Raw genomic sequence first — 21,167 nt, 5'->3', positions numbered from 1 at the left:
AATATAAATAGTGTCACAGTCACAACAGACTATGCAGCAGTTAGAGTGTCATGCTATATGTAAGAATATAAGTGAGTCTCACAAACACCATGTTGTGCTGGATAACCCACACTCCAAAGGGAACGCACTCTCACTTTGCTCACATGGGCAGAATTGAAGGGAGCCTGAGGAGGCTTCTGTGGGGCTGATGAGATTCTGGGGCTTGTTCCAAAGGTGTATTCAGCTTGTGTAAAAATTCATTGTTCTCTACGTTTATAGGCATTTTTCTGTATATCAGTATATTTCAGGATAAAGTTACAATTTTGTAAATATGTGGTCATTCCTTCACAACATTTTAGTATCATGTCTAAAGAGTCAGTTTCATGTACAGCAAAATGGAATGGGCCACCCAATTTCATAACAGCTGCTTTCATATCACACAGTTATAGTCTTCACCAGCTACAATCTGACAGTCACCCTTGTATTTTCTACTCACTTCCTTTAGGTTCTCCCAAACTCTCAGTAGTTGACCTGCTGTCCACATGTAGTTCTTTTTATGATTCTGATTTTAATTCCTCTATTCCTTTTCATTTTGCTCCTCTATTTTTTTTCTTTGTGGTATTGGAGATGGAAACCAGGGCTTCACATGTGCTAAGCAAATGCTCTACCACTGAGCGACACTCCCTTGCTCTTCTAATCATCTAGGGTGGTTTACCAACGAGCCACATCCACAGCCCTTTTTATTTTATTTTGAGACCAAGTCTCACTAAGTCGCTGAGGCTAGCTTTGAACTTGTAATCTTCCTAACTCCACTCTGCTAGGATTATAGGTGTGCACCAATAATTTCAAAGGGGGAAAAAGGTCCTGAAAATACTATATTTCCCCAAGCAGCACCTTCCTTTTCACTGACACAAATCAGAGCCCCCTTTTCTCATTGCCTTGGCATTAGTTCAGATTTGTCTCAGTCTCCCCACCATGAGTGTCAATGTCAACACAAGAGTGGCAAGAATGATGGTTCTAAATGACCATCCTAGGAGATTTCAGTTTTACAGGATCTTTGAAGGAAGAATTGCCCACACTGTACTTACCACAGCTGGGAAGTGGAGGAAACACCCAAAAGGAAGCTTGGTTTATCTGGAGTGTCCAGACCCCTTTTCATTAAGGACAGCAGCTCACTCTAGAATCTTTCTTTCCGTTTTCAAATCTGCTCAGAAGGCACAGTCCAAGAGCTTCCTGTATTGCATGCCTTCTCCCTCTCTCCAGCTCTTCTTTTACCTATTATCTTTTCTTCTCCCCCCCTTTCTCTATTCATCATTTCCATGACACTAAACTGTTTTTCTTTTCCCAAGGAAAGGGGACTCAAATATAGGTCCTTCCTTAAAAACTTAAGACCGTAAGAATGTTGCAGCTTGGGGAACTGGCAGAAAACAAGGTGGGGCTGAACAAATGATGGTGATATAGACAAAGACAGTTCTCTTATTTGAGTCTATGCTATTTGTAAACCCCATGTTATCCAGAAACTCTGCTGAGCAATATCATGGCCCTCATATGTATTTTGGACACATACATGTAGATCATTTGGAACGTTTATGCCTTTAGGTACTACCACCTCCTATCTGGGGTGACCATGGAGAATTTATTCCATGAGCTTGTACCAAACTCATGAGTTCACAAGACATAGCTTAGAGTCCTCTTGAATATTCAGAATTATAATTTATCTGCTACATAATAATAAAAGACCTTCCTCATACACAGTGCGCTTCTAAGGAGGAGGTGAGTCACTCAGGCCCCAGATGAGTAAGTCTTTCCTTATATAGGCCAGGTCCATCTACAGGGGCTCATCTTGCTATTGACCCTGTGGTTCCCCATACTTCGGGGTAAGGAGAAAATTCCATCTCTTTTCTTGAAATAATTTTCTGTTTTGCTCAGGGACTTGGACTAAGACATGTATCAAAAGAAAATCAGAGTTTTTGTACTCATACGTCTACTTATAAATGTGACTCAAAAAATTTATTTTTGGGGGCTGTGGCTCAGCGGTAGCATACTTGCCTAGCATGTGTGAGGCACTGGGTTTGATGCTCAGCACCACATAAAATAAAATAAAATAAGTGTCTATCAACAACTAGAAAATAAAAATTAAAAATTATTTTTGAAGCAATTATAAGTGTAGATATTTATATTATAAAGTTTTACAGAAAGAAAATATACCATTATCCTCAATAAGAAATGCTGTAATTTGGAGATTAAGTTCTAGAAGGTTCATGCAATTTTCAAACATCATAGACCTGTAGGCAGAATAAAGGAATTCAACTTTGCAAAATTTTTGCTTGCTTTTAGCAAACACTTATGGAGTGATTCTCGTGTGCTGAGCCCATTGAATCATTTTTTTTTGGTCATTCTAAATCTATAATATCTATATGAAATAGATATTATTATCCTGGTATTATAGATGAGGAAACTTAGGCACAGAAAGAGAAAAAGTAACTTAATCAAGGTCTCACGGTTGGCAGAATTTTATTTCAAGCCAATATTTGTCTTATTTCAAAGTCTAATGTTCTTCTGCAAGTCTCCTTCTTTCCAGTAATCAACCATTCCCAGAAAATGCTGTAAAAAAAGAAGCTCAGGAAAATCCTTTGCAAATCAAATTAAAGTAATATTTTATGTAAGATGATGGTGTTAGAAGGTGGCAGGTGGTGTGTGAGAGGAATGGCTGACAGTGACTTAGCCTGAGAGGATGTCAGAGTGACTTTTTATATGCTGAAGTGCTTGAATAAAAGCAGACTCTGAAAAATCAGACTTTGCAGAAACCTTTATAAATAACCTGCAGCAAATACATAATATTCCAAAGGAAAGGCACAGAGATGAAGTCTGAGTAATATCACCTCACATGTGGATTCCCTTGCAAATAATGGATTTGGTGGGTTCCTTTGAATGGTGTCTTTTTGCAGAGGATTCTTTGAAAGTATAGGATTATGCATGTTGCATTAAAACACAAGCACAATAGAAAGAGGGTCAAGGCAATGGATTAAGAAATACAATTTTAAGTGTCTTGCAGGGTCAAAATAAAGATCATGAGAATTTCTTAAAAATCACCGCATAGGAGACCATACTTTGAAAACAAGCTTATTTTGGACAGAATCTGAAGACTAAGTGTTCCCCCTTGGCCCCAGGATTCCACAGAGCAAGCCTGCCTCATTGTCTAGGGTGCCCCTAGACAATTGTGGCTTTTAATTTTTCAAATCTGAAAGTCCCCTACTCTTGATGGAATCTCTAAAAGTTTTAAAATCATTATTCACATTCAGTGGGCATGTGAAGGCACAGATAAACTTGTCATGAAAACATCTTCTCAAAGCCCCAAACTTCCTTTCCCAGGCAAGGAGCCCAGGTGGTCATACTGTATAGACTGAGCTCAGGAACCACCATCCTAAATTCTGTTTTACCAAAGAATCACCCTCCCGACAGAGCTGAGCACTTTCTCAGTTACCCTCAAAACACTTCAAACCTTAATATCCTGCCCAGTAAGACCACTGACCTTCTCGCTGTTTTGCAAGCTACACTTTTCTTCTTCCCACTACTGAAAAACAACTGCTTTTCTTTGCTTCCTTAAAAGCCTTGGCTTTGACAGGAGTATTCTACACACGCAGCGTTGCTGAAAAAAATCAACACTAACAATTTCTCAGTTTCAGAACTTCAAACACACCAACACTAGCTGTTGGCTTAATCTCCAAGTGGGAAATCGATCGGCTTATAATGCTTGCACTGCATCTTAGAAGTGCGTGCTAGGGGAATTTTGGGTTTAATGTAAAGCCTACCCCAAGGCCAGGGGTTTTGTTATCTTCTTCCTTCAGATGGGAAAAAGCAACCTCAGGGAATCACTGTTCTCACTCTTCTCTTCTGCTTTCCAGTGCCTTGGACACTGTATTAGTCCCTTAGCCACAGCCCGATATAGGAATTAGCTAAAGGAATACAGTTGGGGATGAATGTGGAGGCTGAGTGGCCAATATGGTGGAGTTCCCGGGGGAGTCATTAAAATGTCACCAAGGTCTCTCTCTCTCTCTCTCCCTCTCATCTTTCTCTCTCTCTTCCTCTCCCTCCCCTGCTCCCCCTCACTCACCTCCTCTCTGTCCCTTCTCTCCCATCCATGCAAGGGGGACATGAATACATGCACATTCAGGGCACATCCTTTCCCCTAGAGGAAGCACAGAGTGCATTTCTTCTTTGACTCAGGAAGAAAGTGTTGTATTAGATGACACTAAGGACTGTGCTGTCTTCCCCTTTACCAAAGTCACTTTAAAGGCCTGAAATCAGTTGGGAAATAAAGCCTGAATAAAAGGGTAGTTGTGGAAAAATGTATCCAAACACCCATGTTGTACACTGTAAATTTGTATGATTTTTATTTGTCAAATACACCTTAATAGAGCTGGTTAAAAAAAAAAAAAAAGAAAAGAAAAAAACAACCCTGGGCAGGGGTTGTGTCTCAGCAGAAGAGCGCTCACCTAGCACCTGCGAGGCCCTGAGTTCGATCCTCAGCACTACATAAAAATAAAATAAATAAAATAAAGATATTGTGTCCAACTATATCTAAAAAGTAAATATTAATAAAACCCTGATTTAAATGGGGAAAAATGCAGCCCAACTAGTGATTTTATGTTATCCAGAAAAATGCTTGCATGATCAGATGCAATTGCTTTCTCCTTCATGTGTGTGTTTGGACATGGTTTGAGGAGGTCATCAGGGATAATGACATGACAAGAGTTCCAGAGTACTTGTCCCCCTTAGAATTACACTTTGGAGAAACAGTGACTCAGACTTTATACATCTTTGGTATCATCAGATTCTATCATAGAGAACAAAAACATGATTGGAGTGAATCACAAGAGATTGGAAAGAAAGAACACATTTGCATGAAATGGACTATTAAGTGATTCTTGGTGCTCATTTCTTATAGGCAGTTTCATAAAGAAAAACCTAGAGTCTTGAGACCAGAGCTACTGGGGTCAGGGAACCATGAATCTATGACTAATGAGGTGGCAAATGTGAATCATTCTTAGAATTTCTATGTGTGGGGAGGTAAGTTGATATTGTAAAAACTAGAGTGGATCAGGGGGCAGGAAGTGGCAAACATTTGAGATAGTTGTTTGGAGGCATCGTGAATGCTTCTGGGGCCAGGCCAGGGCCAATGAGGGACACAAATGAAGTTTTCCTCCACATGCTATGATTTGCTTTCTTTTCTCCATCCTACTGGTCCTGTCTTCTGGATTTATATTTGATCCATTGCCTCCTTTTCATCTGAAACTGACCTGTGCTGTATCTCTCAGCTTGTATCAGCTTCAGGGTGGCTCTGAACCTTAACAAAATAACAAGGAAACCGATTGTCATGCTTTAATGCTAGAAAGCAAGAAATTTTTAAAAAATGTTTTTAGTTTTAGATGGACAAAATACCTCTACTTTATTTATTTATTTATTTTTATGTGATGCTGAGGATCAAACCTAGTGCCTCACACACGCTAGGCAAGCGCTCTACCACTGAGCCACAACCCCAGCCCAGAAAGCAAGAAATTTTAAGATGATAGATGTTTTGAATTCATTGTACATGCCCGTGTTTTCTACTCCCTCACTTTTTAAAAAGTTATGAGTGCGGGCCAGATAGGAGAAGATTAACAGGACAAGAGGGGACAGAAACCTTATTAGGCAAAGCTGTAGGGCAATATTAACAGTGACATTTGCCTTTCACTAAGCATTTACTATCTTCCAGATAACTAATGTTTTATACACACTATGTCATTTTAACTTAACCACTCCATGAGATGGATAGTTTATTTGCTCTAGATCACACAGCTGATGGGAGGCAGGCAGAGATTTGCATGTAGGTCTGAAGGTGGAGCTTTCAGCTGCCAGGCTTTGCCACTTTCAGTAGCAAATAACACTAGCCTATAAAGGGACATTTTCAGATTCCAACAGTTTGAAAAATAGACTGGTCAGAGTATTATCTTCTTTAACATTTTTACTTTTTCTCCAGTGGGAGGAAATATGAACGGTGAAGCTGAACCCTAATAAGGCTGCAAATCAGTCCTTGGATAGTAGAGATGGATTGCATCATGGGTGGGGCCTTTGGGGTTTCTGCCTTTGTTTACTCTCTCACAGGAATGTGCATCTGACATGTCTCTTCTGTGTTGAGACAAATCTCTTTTTGCCATTATGATAAATCTTCCCAAGCTGCTTCATTCTTGATGGGGATCCAGGAAGGCAACGATTATGTTCTGAGGAGTTTAACTGAGCAGAGGAAGATTTCTCAATCTGTGATAGGCCATCCATACCCACATATGTGTACTTCAGAGGGCTGATCACGAGTCCTGCTAGAACATGGTTACAGCTTAGTACAGACAGATCCAATAGTGTAAGAAATGACACTCCTGTGGTATGAGACAATGACGTGTCTAGAATTAACTTGATTGAAAATCTTGAACAAATCACCTTTTCTTTCTGGGCTTTTATTACTTTATCTTCTGTAAAAGGAGTTGAACTAGATCATGCAGTCATTTTGACTGACATATTTTTACTTTGATTTTGATTGGAAATATATACATCAGCTCAATCCCATCATGGTAGTTACTTCATGTGAAACAGAAGCTTAGGTTGTTACCTATTAATCTAAATAGGAAGATAAGTGGCTACCTAGGATGGCAGTTGGTTAGTTGGCCATGCGTTTGGGTACACAAATCCATGGGAAACACAGGAAAGGACTCCTTGGTGATAAAGCGTTGGGATTCTTTTTCTACTCCCTTTCAGAAGGCAGGAGCCTTCTCTTCAGTCTCCTCATGGCTGACTTCATTTCCTGGTTCCTCAGAGTGTAGATCAAGGGGTTCAGAAGAGGGGAGATGACAGTGAAGATGACGGAGATGGCCTTATCTGTGGGGAGGGCGGTGAAGGGCCGGGCATAGACATAGATGCAGGGCACAAAGTGCAGGGTCACCACGGTGATGTGGGAGGTGCACGTGGAGATGGCTTTCTTCCCGCCCTCCCCTGCCTGGGACCTCAGCATCATCAGGATGACTGTGTAGGACACAAGCAGGAAGACAAACCACAGGGTAGTGACCAGGCCATTGTTGGAAATCATCAGGAGCTCTAGAGTAAAGGTGTTGGTGCAGGCGAGTTTCAGGACCTGGGGGACGTCACAGTAGAAGGTGTCAAGAACATTGGGTCCACAGAAGGGTAGTGGAAGCAAAAGGGAGATCTGCACGACGGAGTGGATGAAGCCCCCCACCCAGGAGGCCACGATGAGGGCAGTGCATCTCCCCTGACTCATGATGGTCACGTAGTGCAGGGGCTTGGAAATGGCCATGTAGCGGTCAAAAGCCATGACAGAGAGGGAGAAAATGTCTGCCCCACCAAGGAGGTGGAAGAAGAACATCTGTGTCATGCAGCCTACGTAGGAAATGGTCTTCTTCTTTGACAGAAGGTCCACCAAGACCTTAGGAGCCGTGATGGAGGAGAAGCAGATGTCAAGGGTGGCTAGGTTGCGGAGCAGCAAGTACATGGGGGTGTGAAGGCAGGACTCACAGGTCACAGTGACCAAGATAAGGAGGTTTCCCAGCAGGGTTGTCATATACACAAAACACAGAATGATAAATAAGACCACACTCAGGTCTTGGGACTGGGTAAGTCCCAGAAATATAAATTCTTTTACTGTGGTGTCATTTCCTAACTCCATTGAATTGTGTTTCCTCTTCTTTGTACATCTTGGAAAAAATTGAGAGTGTTATTTCAGAAGGTGTTGATTCTCCCTTAGTCTAAATGCAGGTTTATAGGGTCAGGAATTAAGTCTGAAAACTCAGGAGGCATTGTTGCCGCATGGATTGCTGTCTCAGGGTAACTGCTGATGTTTCCAAATGACATGACATCTTATTTCACAAGCATAAATTTGATTACTTTTTCTCCTGTAAATGGCATTTATTGTAGAAAATGTTTAAGAGATCATGTTCTAAGTATATAAGTTCTAAGTAGCCAAGATAATCAAAGGTGGATGCTAGATATTGATAAGTGAACTATTTGTGGCTTGGGAATTAGAAAGTGGAGTTATTATTATTTTTTTAATGTGGTATAATTAAAACACTTGGGTTTTACAGGAATTTCCCCCCTCCCAGACTGGATAACCCATTTAAGTAGTTCTAAGAACCCCTATCTGCAAAATGATGATCTTTGGATTAAATTCTGCAGAAGCATTTCCTCCTTTTTAATTGCAAGTTTCATTCCATGAAGAATTAGAAAGTTTAAAAAGACATAAAATTTCTTCTTTTACTCATTTTTCCTTAAGGGGGACTCATTGGTTCTACCTTTCCTTTGAATACCAACACTCCTGCAAAGTGAAAAATCTTCAGCTACCGAAATGAAAGTTTTAATCAAAACTCCCTTTCTGTTCATTGTTCAAATTTCTTAAAGATTAATTCTTTTATTGAGCGACCATTGACTTACAATAGATTGCACATATTTGAAGTGTATGCTTTGATAAAGAATGACCTAGGTTAATAGCTATGGCACTATCACTATGGTTAAGAAAGGGAAAAAATGAACATTTATGTATGGGTTGTTGTGTGGACATATGGTTCCATTTTCTTGGGCAAATAACTAAGGGTGGAATAGCTGTAGATTTTAACATTCATTAATAAGGAAGTAAGCATTAGGCTGGGGATGTGGCTCAGTGGTAGAGAGCTTGCCTAGCAAGTGTGAGGCCCTGAGTTCCATCCCCAGCATTGGGCCAGGGAGCAAGTACAATTTTTAAAAAGGTTAAATGGTTTGAACAGATGCTTCAACAAGAAGGTACAGTCATAGAAAATTAGTACATTAAAAGATGTTCATCATGGTTTATTACTGGGGAAGTATAAATTAAAACCACATTGTAAATTGAAAATGGTATTCACCTATTAGAGCGACTAATATTAAAATTGATCTATCCAGAGTGGGTAAAGTTGTAGAGAAACTAGAATACTGGTGAGGATGTAAAATGGTAAAACCACCTTTAAAAACAGTCTGGTGGTTTCTTAAAATGTTGAACATATACTTACCATAGAATTGTGTTGCTTTGGGGTTCTTGTTTTTTCATGAATCCTTGAAATGGTCCTTAATTTCTTAATTTCTTCCCAGTTTATCTCCCTTTTCGTCCCATAATCAGAAACAAACAAAAAGAGTGAAAGTCACTTTCTTCCCATTTTTTGTATGTCTTTGTTAGTCCAAATGAAGACATTTCTTTTGACACAGTTTACTTTCCATTCAAAATGTTTTTTCCTCAATATGCAACTTTGTCCAAGATCTACTTAATTACAAAGACTTAAAACCAGCTGCCGAGAGGTGGTTTAGAGGTGGCTGCCTGGTGAACTCTGGCACCACATGCCCGTCTGTCCAAAGCCCATCTGGGCACTTGCTGGTTATGCCGCTCCACTGAGACACTTACCCCATTGACCTCAGTGTATGCAAAGGTCATTTGGAGGCAGCAGCATCTTCTTCATATGATTTTTGTGGAAACTAAATGAATTAATCTACATAAAGCGTTAGTACTTAGAATACTGCCTAATTCATAAATGATTATATGTGTGTAAGCATGAAGAAAAACTCTGGGTTAACAATTCACATACACACATTGCTTCTTCAGAGACTCAAACATCATCAGATTATACTGTTTTACAGAAAGTAGGAGGTTTTTTCCTTTCAGTGGCAATAAAAGCAGGGCGGAAGTTGGTGACCATGTATGAGGTGAGAAGACCACTTGCCTGGTGTGGCTTCCATCTGGCTTCGTGAAGTGGTGCAGTGCAAGGGCTGGGTAGTAAAAGCCATCTGGGTTCAAGTCCTGGCTTTGCATATGTGGGATCTGGGCAAGTGTGTGCCCTCACTGGATCTGTGCTTCCTCTGTGGAATGGAGATAATAATAGCACCCACTCCACGGGGAGGTTGTGAGGAGTTGGTGAATTGCGTATGTAAAGGTTTCCATGTGCAGGCTGGATATTCCTTTTGTCTAGAACTGTGCTGGGTAACTTTCACGGTGGGGGCTCATGGGTAGATGGGGCATATTGAGCCAAATGGTATCTGAATGCTTCTGTAGAATTTAATCCAAAGAGCATCCTTTTGAAGATAAGGGTCCTTAGAACTACTTAAATAGGGTTATCCAGTCTGGGGGGAAAATTCCTTTGGAACACAAAGTGTTTTAGTTATACAACACTAAAAAAAATCAATCAGAGTAGCTTAAAGAGAGCAAATGGTCACCAGAAAGCACCAACTCAGTCTAGTTGTTGGAGATGCTCAGGGGAACCACCTTGGTTATAACAGTCTTCCACTGAGACCTCCAGTTGTACAGCAAACGTGGTCTACACAGAAGGGTAGAAAATCAAGGAATAGATTCTACCTTTAAAAACTACCTTTGGTAATTCAAAGACAAGCTCCTTCAGCTTCTCCATCCTTCTGCTTTTTAAAATCCATCTAACTATTTAGCAAATCCTGATAGAGCATGGTCGAGTTCCAGGTTATTTGAGAAAAAGGAGTACAATCCAAACAGTGGGAAAAGTGTCACTATCTATAGTTATAGGGGAGTGACAGGGGCTGTCTCAGGACAGATGAAAAGCTGAGTGTGAGAAAAGGATTTCTCACCACGAGGCTCAGAAAATTGCACAGAGGAGGTGACCCTTACATTTTGGGCACTTGGGGATGGGAAGAAAGTGCTGGGGGACCACTGGAAGTTGTTCATGAACAGGATGCTCAATGAGAAAGCTAATTTCTTGAGTTTCATGTGAACTTCATGTAGGTGTTAATTGTAAGTCGTTCTACTTTCCTGAGAATTTGAAATACTTCATTTTTCTCTCTAGGTTAAATTTGGGATAAGAATTATCTCTGTAGATTTCAGTCTGAGGAGATCCATCCGGATAGAGGGAAGAAATACAAGACAACAATCTCTTTTCTGTACAACTCAAGAAACCCCAGAGACAAAAGTTGCTTTCCCTCCAATTCCAGTCTGATCTCATTTCTTTGTGTCTCATTTCACAATGTCCTCATTCTTAATATTCTTAAACTTTATTAATCTTAACAATTACATCTGGATTTCTTTTTTAAAAAATGTGTTTTCAGTTGCAGATAGTTACAATACCTTTGTTTTATTTATTTATATTTATGTAGTGCTGAGGATCGAACCCAGTGCCTCACATGTGCTAGGTGAACCGCTCCACCAACTGAGCTACAACCCCAGCCCCTACCCCTGGATTTCAATAGTTCTTACTATTGTTTGCTCATCTGGTGACCAGGCACCACAGGCACATACAATCTTGTGGCACTGTCTCTTACCTGTGATCTCCAGCCTTCTTTCAAGAGCTCTGACATCTTAACTAAAGTTCACATGAAACTTGGGAAGCATTTGGTTTCAGAATGTTCTGTTAAACACCCTTCCGGAAGCCACTGATTTCAGTGGCTTCTTTTTTGCATCGAAGTGACAAAGGGCAGACTCAGGGAATAGTATTGGTTCTTCAACACTGGTACCCAGTGCGCTGTCATATTTACCAATTTCTTAATCCCAGAACAAATGTGAGAATTGTCAGAGGGATTTTGGTGGATATGGTGTGCAAGAATTCCGGTGATGGTGAGGTTGTTTCAGTGGGAGTAATTAAGAAGTTACTTAGGCACATTCGCTTAGGGATACACACTCTGTCTAGACTCTACACTTTTTGTAGAGGCAGCCTAAAGAGAGAATCCCCTCAGGCTCTGGCTTCAACAGGGGGAGAGGTTACCTTAAAATATGTCAACGTGTATTTCTTACAAAACCCAAATTGCACGGTTCTTGATCATCAGAGGGGCTCTTTGCCCTTGAATCCATGAAGTTGACATAGACTTATAGCTGGCAGGACATTGGTTCCTGTTCTATTTCGGTATCTGAAAATTCATATAAAGAATACTGGATTTTCAGGGGCAGGAAGATTGGGGGAAGTCCCATGCCACCCTGTATCTCAGCACTTTGTTTACAAGGGGTTCCCCCTCTGGGGAAGAGGATAAGGCAGGTACAGGAAAGAGCACTATTGCTAGCTGTTCACATTAAGAAAAAGTGAGCAAAATGAAATAAGACACCAAGATGTCCACACAGTGAGAAATGTCGAAATAGAGAAAATCGATAGCTAGCTATGCTGTTTGACCATATCTACTCTCCACAATTCTAAGGCCTTCAAAACTGGATATTGTCAAGAGTTGCTTCCTCTGCCTACCTGGAATGCTTTCGAAGCAAAGGGCAGCCTGCCGGCTTCTTCCTCCTTAGGCCCTAGACAGCCTCCAGGCAGAAGGGATTCTACGGGCAGAAGTCTCCCTAATGTCACCTAAAGTCCAAACCCAACTCCTTCTCTCTAGTTGCAACAGAATTAAGTTTAGTGTATCCAGCTCTTTCCCAGTGAAGATCAGCAAACTGAATGCTTACAGTGCTAATTCTGAGTTACTCTTTGGATTCAAGACCTCCCCAGTTGCAATTTGCAGGGATTTACTTTACATCTGCATGATTCAGTCAAGGTGTCCCTTCAAATGACAAACCCCAGCATCCAGCCTGAATAAGTTAATAACAAAATGCAGGAAGCAGAAATTTCTCAGTTTCCCCAAATGGCACTTTGGCAGGATATTACTTCGTAGTATTAACCAACAGTCTCCACCACCTCCCTCTTCTCATTCCCAAAGGCTTTAGGGGAAGAAAAACATTTTAAATTGAGGAAAACAAGTTTTGGAAAATCATTTTTTAAAATTTTTAATTGGTTATTTTTAGTTATACATGATAATAAAATTTATTTTGACATAATTATAAAAGCATGGAATATATTTTGTTCTAATTTAGTTCCTGGAACTTTCTCTTTGAGCATCATCTTTATAGAAAAATAAGAGAAGTATTTATTAAGTATTCTTATGTGCTAGGTATTTCTTTTTTAATACCAGGGATTGAGGCCAGGGACATTCAACCACAGAGCCACATCCCTAGCCCCCACTTTTAAATATTCATTTAGAGGCAGGGTCTTGCTGAGTTGCTTAGTGCCTCCCTTTTGCTAAGGCTGGCTTTGAACTCATGATCTTCCTGCCTCAGCCTCCCAAACTGCTGGGATTACAGGCATGTGCCACCATGCCAGGTTTCTAGGTTCATTTAACAAAGTAAAATTTTAACTTTAGGACAGATTTACAGCAAAACTGCAAGAATATTATTAAGTTTCCATATACCTGACACACAGTTTCCCTGTGAACAGTATTACAGTAATTTTGTCACAACTAAAAAAACCACATGTTGATAAATTATTACTAAATAAAATCTATGTTTTATTTAGATTTCCTTACTCTTAAACTTAATATCCTATTTTTTTTTTGTTATAGGATCTCATCTAGGATAATACATTGCATTTCTTTGCCCTGCTCCTTAAGCTCCTCTATATGAAAAATTTCTCAGATTTTCCTTGTTTTTGATGGCCTTGACAGTATTAAGGAATTATATATTTTAGAGAGGGTCCATAATTTTGCTTGGTTTAGTGATTTTCCCTTGGTTAGACAGAGGTCATAGGTTTTTGGGAGAAAAGGTATAGAGCTAAAGTGCCCCTTCATTCCAGCATGTCAAAGGGCACATGCTGTTAAAATGATTTGTCACCAATGCTTTTAGTGTTGAATACCGGGCAGAAGTAGTATTAGGTCTCTCCAGATTTTTTGTTCTGCTCCCACGTTGTGCTCTTTGGGGGGACATCACTATTCAGGACTCCCCTGCAAGGAGTTGGGGGTTAGGCTACACCTCTTTTTTTTTTTTTTACCTTCAGAAGTTTTATTTTTTATTATTTATATTTTTCTTTAGTTGTAGATGGACGCATGACTTTATTGCATTTATTTATTTTTATGTGGTGCTAAGGATCAAACCCAGTGCCTCCCACATGCTAGGTAAGCGCTCTACCACTGAGCCACAACCCCATCCCTCAGAAGTCTTATTTAAAAGGTTCCCCAAATCACCTTCACTAAAGAACCCAAACTGGGCAGTCTCCATCCCATGTGAGCAAGAATTCCTGAGCCCCAACTGAAAAAAGTACAAGTGGGTCCTCAACATGGATACGGAAATACATCAAGACCTACTGACCCCTAAGCCAGGCAGAACAATTCTCCAAGTATTCCAGGGATCTCAGGGTAGCCTACATATCTTTGAGGGTGGAGAATCCACATAAGTTATTTGGAATTCTACACCATGTGATACTTGTTCATTACCCTCCATTGATTTAAAAAAAATTTTTTTTTTAGTTGTAGATGGACACAATATCTTTATTTATTTATTTATTTATTTATTTTTTAATATGGTGCTGAGGAACAAACCCATGCATGTAAGGCAAGTGCTCAACCACTGAGCTACAGCCCCAGCCCCTCCACTGATTTATTTATTCAATCATTTATTTACATCATCATGAACACATGGGTATTTATTTTATGCTTTGGTTAATAACCCAACACTACGTTGAAGCATGGGTTAGTTCACCTCTGGCCCCTGGGAGCTCCTGTACTTCTGACAAGTGCTGGTAGGGCCTGTTGTAACTCAGGGAGTGCTAACTACAAGGCACCTGCCCTCAACCAGTGGAGTGTGGACTTGAGACTAAAAAGTCTTTATAGGTGGGCATCATTAGCTTATTCATATTACAGAAGTAGCAGAGGAACTTAACTTAGATGTGACGACCGCATTAGGACGCGATTCCCACCTTGCAGAACCCCAAGGCCTGAGCTCTCTTCCGGCTGACGGTGCAGAGATATGGTGGGAAGACCTGAGTGATTTTAATTCTGATTCCTTTATTTCTTCTGAGGCTGTGTAGCAAAAGCAACATACATCTCTCTGCTAAAAATTTTATTTTTCTTTTCTGAGACACAAAGCACATCTGTTTACTTTGGGGGCATGGTGATCAGAATCTTTGAAAGTCATGCTTATCTTAGTAGAAACAGAAAAATTAGTTAGAAATCAGGTAGCAGACCGAGTCTACCTGATGTTAAACATTCTCAAAGGTGGTGTCAGGAGGGAACTACTGGTCCATTCTGTCAGAAGGTCCAAGTCTTTTCCTGAGTCTCCCCATGGCTGACTTCATCTCATGGTTCCTCAGAGTGTAGATCAAGGGGTTCAGCAGAGGGGAGATGACAGTGTAGGTGACAGAGATGGCTTTATCTGTTGGGAGGGCGGTGAAGGGCCGGGCATAGACATAGATGCAGGGCACAAAGTGCAGGGTCACCACGGTGATGTGGGAGGTGCACGTGGAGATGGCTTTCCTCCTGCCCTCTCCTGCCTGAGACTTTATTAATAATAATATGACCAAATAGGACACCAGGAGCAAGAAAAACCACAGTGTGGTGAGCATCCCATTGTTGGAAATCATCAGCAATTCAAGTACAAAAATGTCAGTACAGGCGAGTTTGAGGACCTGGGGGACGTCACAGTAGAAAGTGTCAAGGACATTGGGTCCACAGAAGGGTAGCGGGAGCAAGAGGGCGATTTGCACAATGGAGTGGACAAAGCCCCCCAGCCAGGAGCCCACTATTAACCCAATGCAACTGTTTCTGTTCATGATGGTCACGTAGTGCAGGGGCTTGGAGATGGCCACATATCGATCTAGAGCCATCACTGACAGAGAAATTACATCCACCCCCCCAATAAGATGGAAGAAGAACATCTGAGTGAGGCAGCCATTGAAGGAGATGGTCTTCTTGTCAGAGAGAAGGTCCACCAGCACCTTGGGAGCTGTGATGGAGGAAAAGCAGATGTCGGCAATCGACAAATTACGGAGCAAAAAATACATGGGGGTGTGAAGGCGTGACTCCCAGGTCACAGTGATCATGATGAGGAGGTTTCCCAGCAGAGTCGTCAGGTACACCAGAAGTAGGAAAAGGAACAAGGCAAAGCTCACGTCTTGATTCTGGGTGAGTCCAAGGAAAACAAATTCTTCTACCCTGGTGCAGTTCTCCATCTCTATGGAGTCATCCTCCTTTTGCTCTTTGGTTCCAAGGTGTGTCGAATGAAAGAAAGGACAATTTATTTTGTTGTCTGTCCAAGGTCCTAGTATGCAACCAGAAGCTTCCCTGCATGGCTGCAATTTGTTAAGCTGTCCACATTTTAACAATGGCAGTCAGGTTTTGTGATCAAATCACATTTTACACACAATACCATTCATTTCTTTTCCTATAGAACTATTTTGGGTAAGAAAGTCCATTAAGGAGTGACATTTACATAGCACATTTGAGGAGATAAACCCACCATGGTTGAAACTGATGCTTTGGTACCAACCTCCAATATCATAAAAACATTTCTGCGTCTATTCTGCTTTAATAAAATTGTTTCAACTCTTGTCCATTGTGCTTCTCTGAAGGGAGGTAGTGAAAGTTTCTGGCTTCCTTAAAGGCAAGATATAAAAGGACCATCTGCACTTTCTTATTTTTGTTTCAACCGCTCCTAATTTGTGATTATTATCTGTTATTTCTCCACACTACCAGAACCTGTGGATATTTTGGAAATCTGAAAGATGCTTTTGTAAATTCATCAAGTCTGAATGAATGCTGAGAGAGGCTGTGGGACATTGTGCAGAGAGCTCTGGACTGGGAGACTGCAGCACAGGTTGCATCTTGTCCACACTCTGGATCTGATTGAATGATGGGGGCTGTGACCCTCAACTCTGAACTGCGTGGACACTCTAAGTTGGAGCCCACAGAGAGCAAGAGGAATCTGAACTGAGGGGGAGATTCACTTGACAGGCTACAAAATCGAAGAAAGTTCTGATGCAGGAGCTCAATTTTAGGCTCTGCCAAAAGGCGGAAGCAAATTGGAAACCTACTTCTCTCCTGCTTTGCTCCTCCTTCCCCTGTCTTGTAGATATCAGTAGATCCATCTCTTAAGTGGTTGAGAAAAAACATCTGGAGAGTCCGTCAGGATGCCCTCTGTAAGCTTCCCATCTCAAGACATAAAGTGTCTTGTGAATAGTTCTCTCTTATGAAGAAGTGGTTTTTATTTCATTCCTACAGAAAAAGATACAATGTTCAAAAAAGGTGAGCTCATTTCCCCAAACACTAGTAAGCTGTTGAACGGATGTGATTCTGTTTAGTTCCCAAACCTACATTCCATTTGCTACTAAGAACATGCAATAGTTGTTTAAGCATTCAATTCGTTAGAATTATTTTCTACCTCAATTTTAGGGTAGAGGTGAGAGAAAAACAGTCCCAGATGAGCTGTATGTTTAAAAAGGTCATAAAGTTTTCAGATAAATCAGGACCTAGCATAGGTTCAACCTAACCTCCCAGGCATCTGCAGCACCCTCGATAACATGGTGCAGCAGAAATTGATGTTAGAAAAATGGAACCCGAGGGCTGGGGCTGTGGCTCAGTGGTAGAGCACTTGCCTTGATGCGTAAGGCACTGGGTTCGATCCTCAGCACCACATAAAATAAATAAATAAATAAAGGTATTGTGTTCATCTACAACTAAAAAAAAAGACTATTAAAAAAAGTGGAACCCGATTCTGTAAAGTTAGATTCAACTGCATTCCTGACAATGCCTTTATTTATCACTGAGGCTGCATCTAGCCAAGGAGTCCTTTTGTCCTTCCACACACATTCTGTGACCCTCCCAGCATGTGGGGATTGGGCTGGTACTAGCAATACACACACACACAGTTTGGCAAAGTCCTACCTTTGGGGAAATTTTCTGTGTGCTGGAGAGCACATACATTTAAGTGTGTAACACTCATGGGACACAGTGTGGCCTGATCAGTCCTGTGGGAGAATGGCGGACCTGCGTCGGAAGTTTTCCAGAGGAGACCAAGGTTTCACTCAGGCTTCATGAATTTCCAAGAATCAGGAGCAGAGATATATCACACAGAGGCAAGAACTCATGAAAGTTCAGTAAGCGGTAAAAATAACAGGACTGTACAGGCAGCATTGGGGAACACAGTGCGGTTGGCACACTGTAGGAGTGTAGAATAAAAGCAGGTTTTTATCACTGAGAGAAATCTGTCTTACCTCATGAATGAGTGTGTTGTCACATTCAGTGTACTAGGTGCACTTAGGCATTACCTAGGTATTTTTGGTTGATGAATGATTGAGCTAAGTCCACTGACTCTTTGATCTCATCCTCAAGATTTCAAAATTTTTAAATTAAATTTTTTTTTCTTTTTCTGATGGGTGGTAGCAATGCCCTTGGACTTTTTCACCTTCAGTTCCAGTGCGTTTATCTAGTATTGTTCTGTCAGGGAATATTCTGGAAAGCAGTCATGGAAAGTTGTGGCTCTTGCTTGAGTGCGGGGGAGAGAAAAGAACAGGGACCTGGTACTTCACTGTACCAGTCACACTTTTCTCTGCTTCTTTCCCTCTTTGAATCATGCTTAGAGAATGGGGGGATCATACAAGCATTGAGAGGCATTGGTGTCACCAGAACAATGCCTGCTTTTTTATAAGGAAGTTTTATGATTATTATGACTTGCTCTATCTCATGCATAGCCAGCAGACATTTATTGTAATCTTGCTATGAACATGGGTAAATGGATGGAACTGAATGACATTATGTTAAAGGACATAAGCCAGACACAGACATGCAAGTAGTGCATGGTCCGTCTCATATGTTGAAGCTACAAAAGTTGACCTGAAAGTAGAATAGTGATTCATAGAGACTGGAAGGAGGTGTGTGTATTGGGGGTGGTGGTGAACAAAGGGAAGTCAAATTTGGTCAGTGCAAGCTGGTTCTATGCATATGTGGAAATATCACATGAAACTTCTTTAATATGCATAAGTAATATTTTAGATAATATTAAATACAAATATTAAGTAAAAATGGATGTAGATAGATTGGGTCACACTGCTAAAGTGTTTGCAGTCTAATAAATGTGGATGATTTGTGCAAGTTAAAAGCAATGCATGATAAGAAAGGGAGATGTTGTGAGAGAAGTAGAGAGATTTGGATAGTAAAGGAGAGAAGGTAGATGATAAAATCATTTCTAGCAATAATAAAAACTACTACGTTCTGAGTGCTTTTTATGCAATGTGGCATAGAATGTTGATGTCTTTAATTATTACCTTCACCCATTAGGTCAGAAATAGTGTTATTCTTGTTTTTCATGATATAGCAGGCGTCTAGTTTGGATACAAGGAAGGAGTAAACAATGGAGAGAAAGAAAGAGGATAAAAGACAATGCTGTTCTCTTTCATATTTCCCCACTTCAATCCATGTAGGTTAAGATCTCACATTGCAAGGGCATTTGAAAAAGTCCATCTGAAGAAAAGCACTTGGCAGAAACCCTTCATCCATTAAAGTTAGTCTGAGGAAGCGTCACCAAGAAGCAACTCAAGGGCTCTTGGCAAATGCGTGATGACTTTGCTCACACCCAGACTGTATTCTGCATCCTTCTTAACACACCCGCCCTCTTCCCAATGTCTGACACCCACCGTTTTGCTTGTCAGTGAGACGATCATCTTGGCTCTGAAGCATTTGCTATACCTGGAATATATTCAAGTCAAATTAGTGATACCTAATCAATAACAGCATCTTGATTTCAATGTGCATGACTCAGTCTTAAGTAGAAGTCTAATGTCTTTACCTACTTCCTTCAATCCTAAAATTTAAACTAAAAGCTTTATGCTGTTGGGTACAGTGCATAATAAAGGGAAACACTAATTCTTTTCTTCTTCTTTTTTTTTTGGCAGTGCTCAGAATTGAATCCAGGGTCTTGGGCATTCCAGGAAAGTGCTCTACCACTAAGCTTTATACCTTCAGCTCCAACACTAATTCTTGAAGATTTTGTTTCTAACATCTGATGGAGGATTAAGTATCTTAATATTCTTGCTCTTTTTTTTTTTCTTCAGGAAATATAGGACAGACTCAAGGAATCACATCTTTTAAGTTTCTTCCTCTGTATCCCTGTGTTATGTTCAAACCACTCAGCCTCAGGCATAGTACAAGAACGGCAAAGAGAATACTATTGGACAAGAAAGTGGACGTTGTGTGGCTGATGGCAGTTTTGGTGGTGTGGTTTCAATGGGACTTATTAAAATGTTACCAAAACATGCACTGGTGTGTGTGTATGTGCACAAATGCACAGAAGGACACATTTTGGTTGGTGTCCAAATTGTTTAGAGACAATAGAAAAAAATCTGACTTCTGTCTATAATTTATTCCACTGTGTCCCTGCCTCTGGTACTAGTCCCAAAGTCTCAGGCCTATTATGAGAGATAAGCAGAGGAACATTTTTGGACACGGGAGTGGAAACCAAGAGGCTAGTTCCTCTGGTGGTGATGGAGTTTCTGTGGGAGTTATTAAGTTGTTGCTAATACATATGCAAGTGTTCCATTAAAGGAAAAAGCCCCTTTGGTCTGTGTCCCGGTAATCAATGGCAAGAGAAAAAATCAATTCCCTTATCCTCAACTTAATCAGGTCTTTGTCAAAGAAGGTCAATATGCCTAAAATCTTTCCAGAGTTCGTTTTTATGTTTTGAAAAGTGTAAGAAAATTATATTTTTGAATTATGCATGACAAGTATGTACTATGTAAAAAGGATCTCAGGTTGCCAACACAGACATATTAAATATGCAAAGGACCTGAGGGGAGGGGGTCTTTGAACTGTGCAATAAATTTTGCTGAAGAGAATTCTGAATCTATACTGGACTATTTTTTTTACATGAAAATGGAATTTAAAGAGTACAATCAAACCAGAACAAGAATACTAGCAAATGTCATAATTTCATTCTTTTTTATGACAGTAGAACTCCACTGTGAATCTCCTTCCTTTCCTGAGATAATCCTTATCTGAAAGTTGGATGTATAATTTTCATGAAGATTTAAAAAATATTTATTGCTTAATAAATACTATTATTAGCTATTATTAGTAGATGGATATTTATATTATTATACTTATGTTGAATTAATACTTATATTATATGTGACCAACTGATTGAATTCTTTCACTATTTATAATAAACTTTATTGTTTATTGAATACCTACCATATATGAGCTATTATTAATAGACTAATATTTACATCATTAATATTTATATTATTTTTATATTAATTTTATTTGTGACAATGTAGTTGAATTCTTTTACTATTTTTATAATTAAAGGTGAATTATTTTTTTAAATTATTATTTTTATTTATATATGACAGTGGAATGCATTGCAATTCATATTACACATTTAGAGCACAATTTTTTCATAT

The 21,167-nt window shown here is 40.1% G+C and overlaps 2 protein-coding genes across 2 annotated transcripts; both read right to left on the bottom strand.

Annotated features, from left to right (window-relative positions):
* Window positions 1-6,754: 6,754 nt before the first annotated feature.
* Window positions 6,755-7,690, bottom strand: LOC143391876 (olfactory receptor 4D11). The gene has a single exon (XM_076844640.2). The coding sequence runs from the start codon at window positions 7,688-7,690 to the stop codon at window positions 6,755-6,757; it is 936 nt and encodes a 311-aa protein (XP_076700755.2).
* Window positions 7,691-15,008: 7,318 nt separating this feature from the next.
* Window positions 15,009-15,944, bottom strand: LOC143391875 (olfactory receptor 4D10-like). Its single transcript, XM_076844639.2, has one exon. It carries the CDS (start codon window positions 15,942-15,944, stop codon window positions 15,009-15,011), a length of 936 nt encoding a protein of 311 aa, XP_076700754.2.
* Window positions 15,945-21,167: the final 5,223 nt, after the last annotated feature.

This window comes from Callospermophilus lateralis, chromosome 2 (genome assembly GCF_048772815.1).
Source record: "Callospermophilus lateralis isolate mCalLat2 chromosome 2, mCalLat2.hap1, whole genome shotgun sequence".
Taxonomy (NCBI): domain Eukaryota; kingdom Metazoa; phylum Chordata; class Mammalia; order Rodentia; family Sciuridae; genus Callospermophilus; species Callospermophilus lateralis.
Note: the sequence above shows the minus strand (reverse complement) of the source record. Positions and strands in the feature narration are given on the sequence as shown.

Bases quoted from the DNA above. Each gene is read 5' to 3' on its own strand.
- LOC143391876 (XM_076844640.2), bottom strand. From the start codon at position 7,690: ATGGAGTTAGGAAATGACACCACAGTAAAAGAATTTATATTTCTGGGA.
- LOC143391875 (XM_076844639.2), bottom strand. From the start codon at position 15,944: ATGGAGAACTGCACCAGGGTAGAAGAATTTGTTTTCCTTGGACTCACC.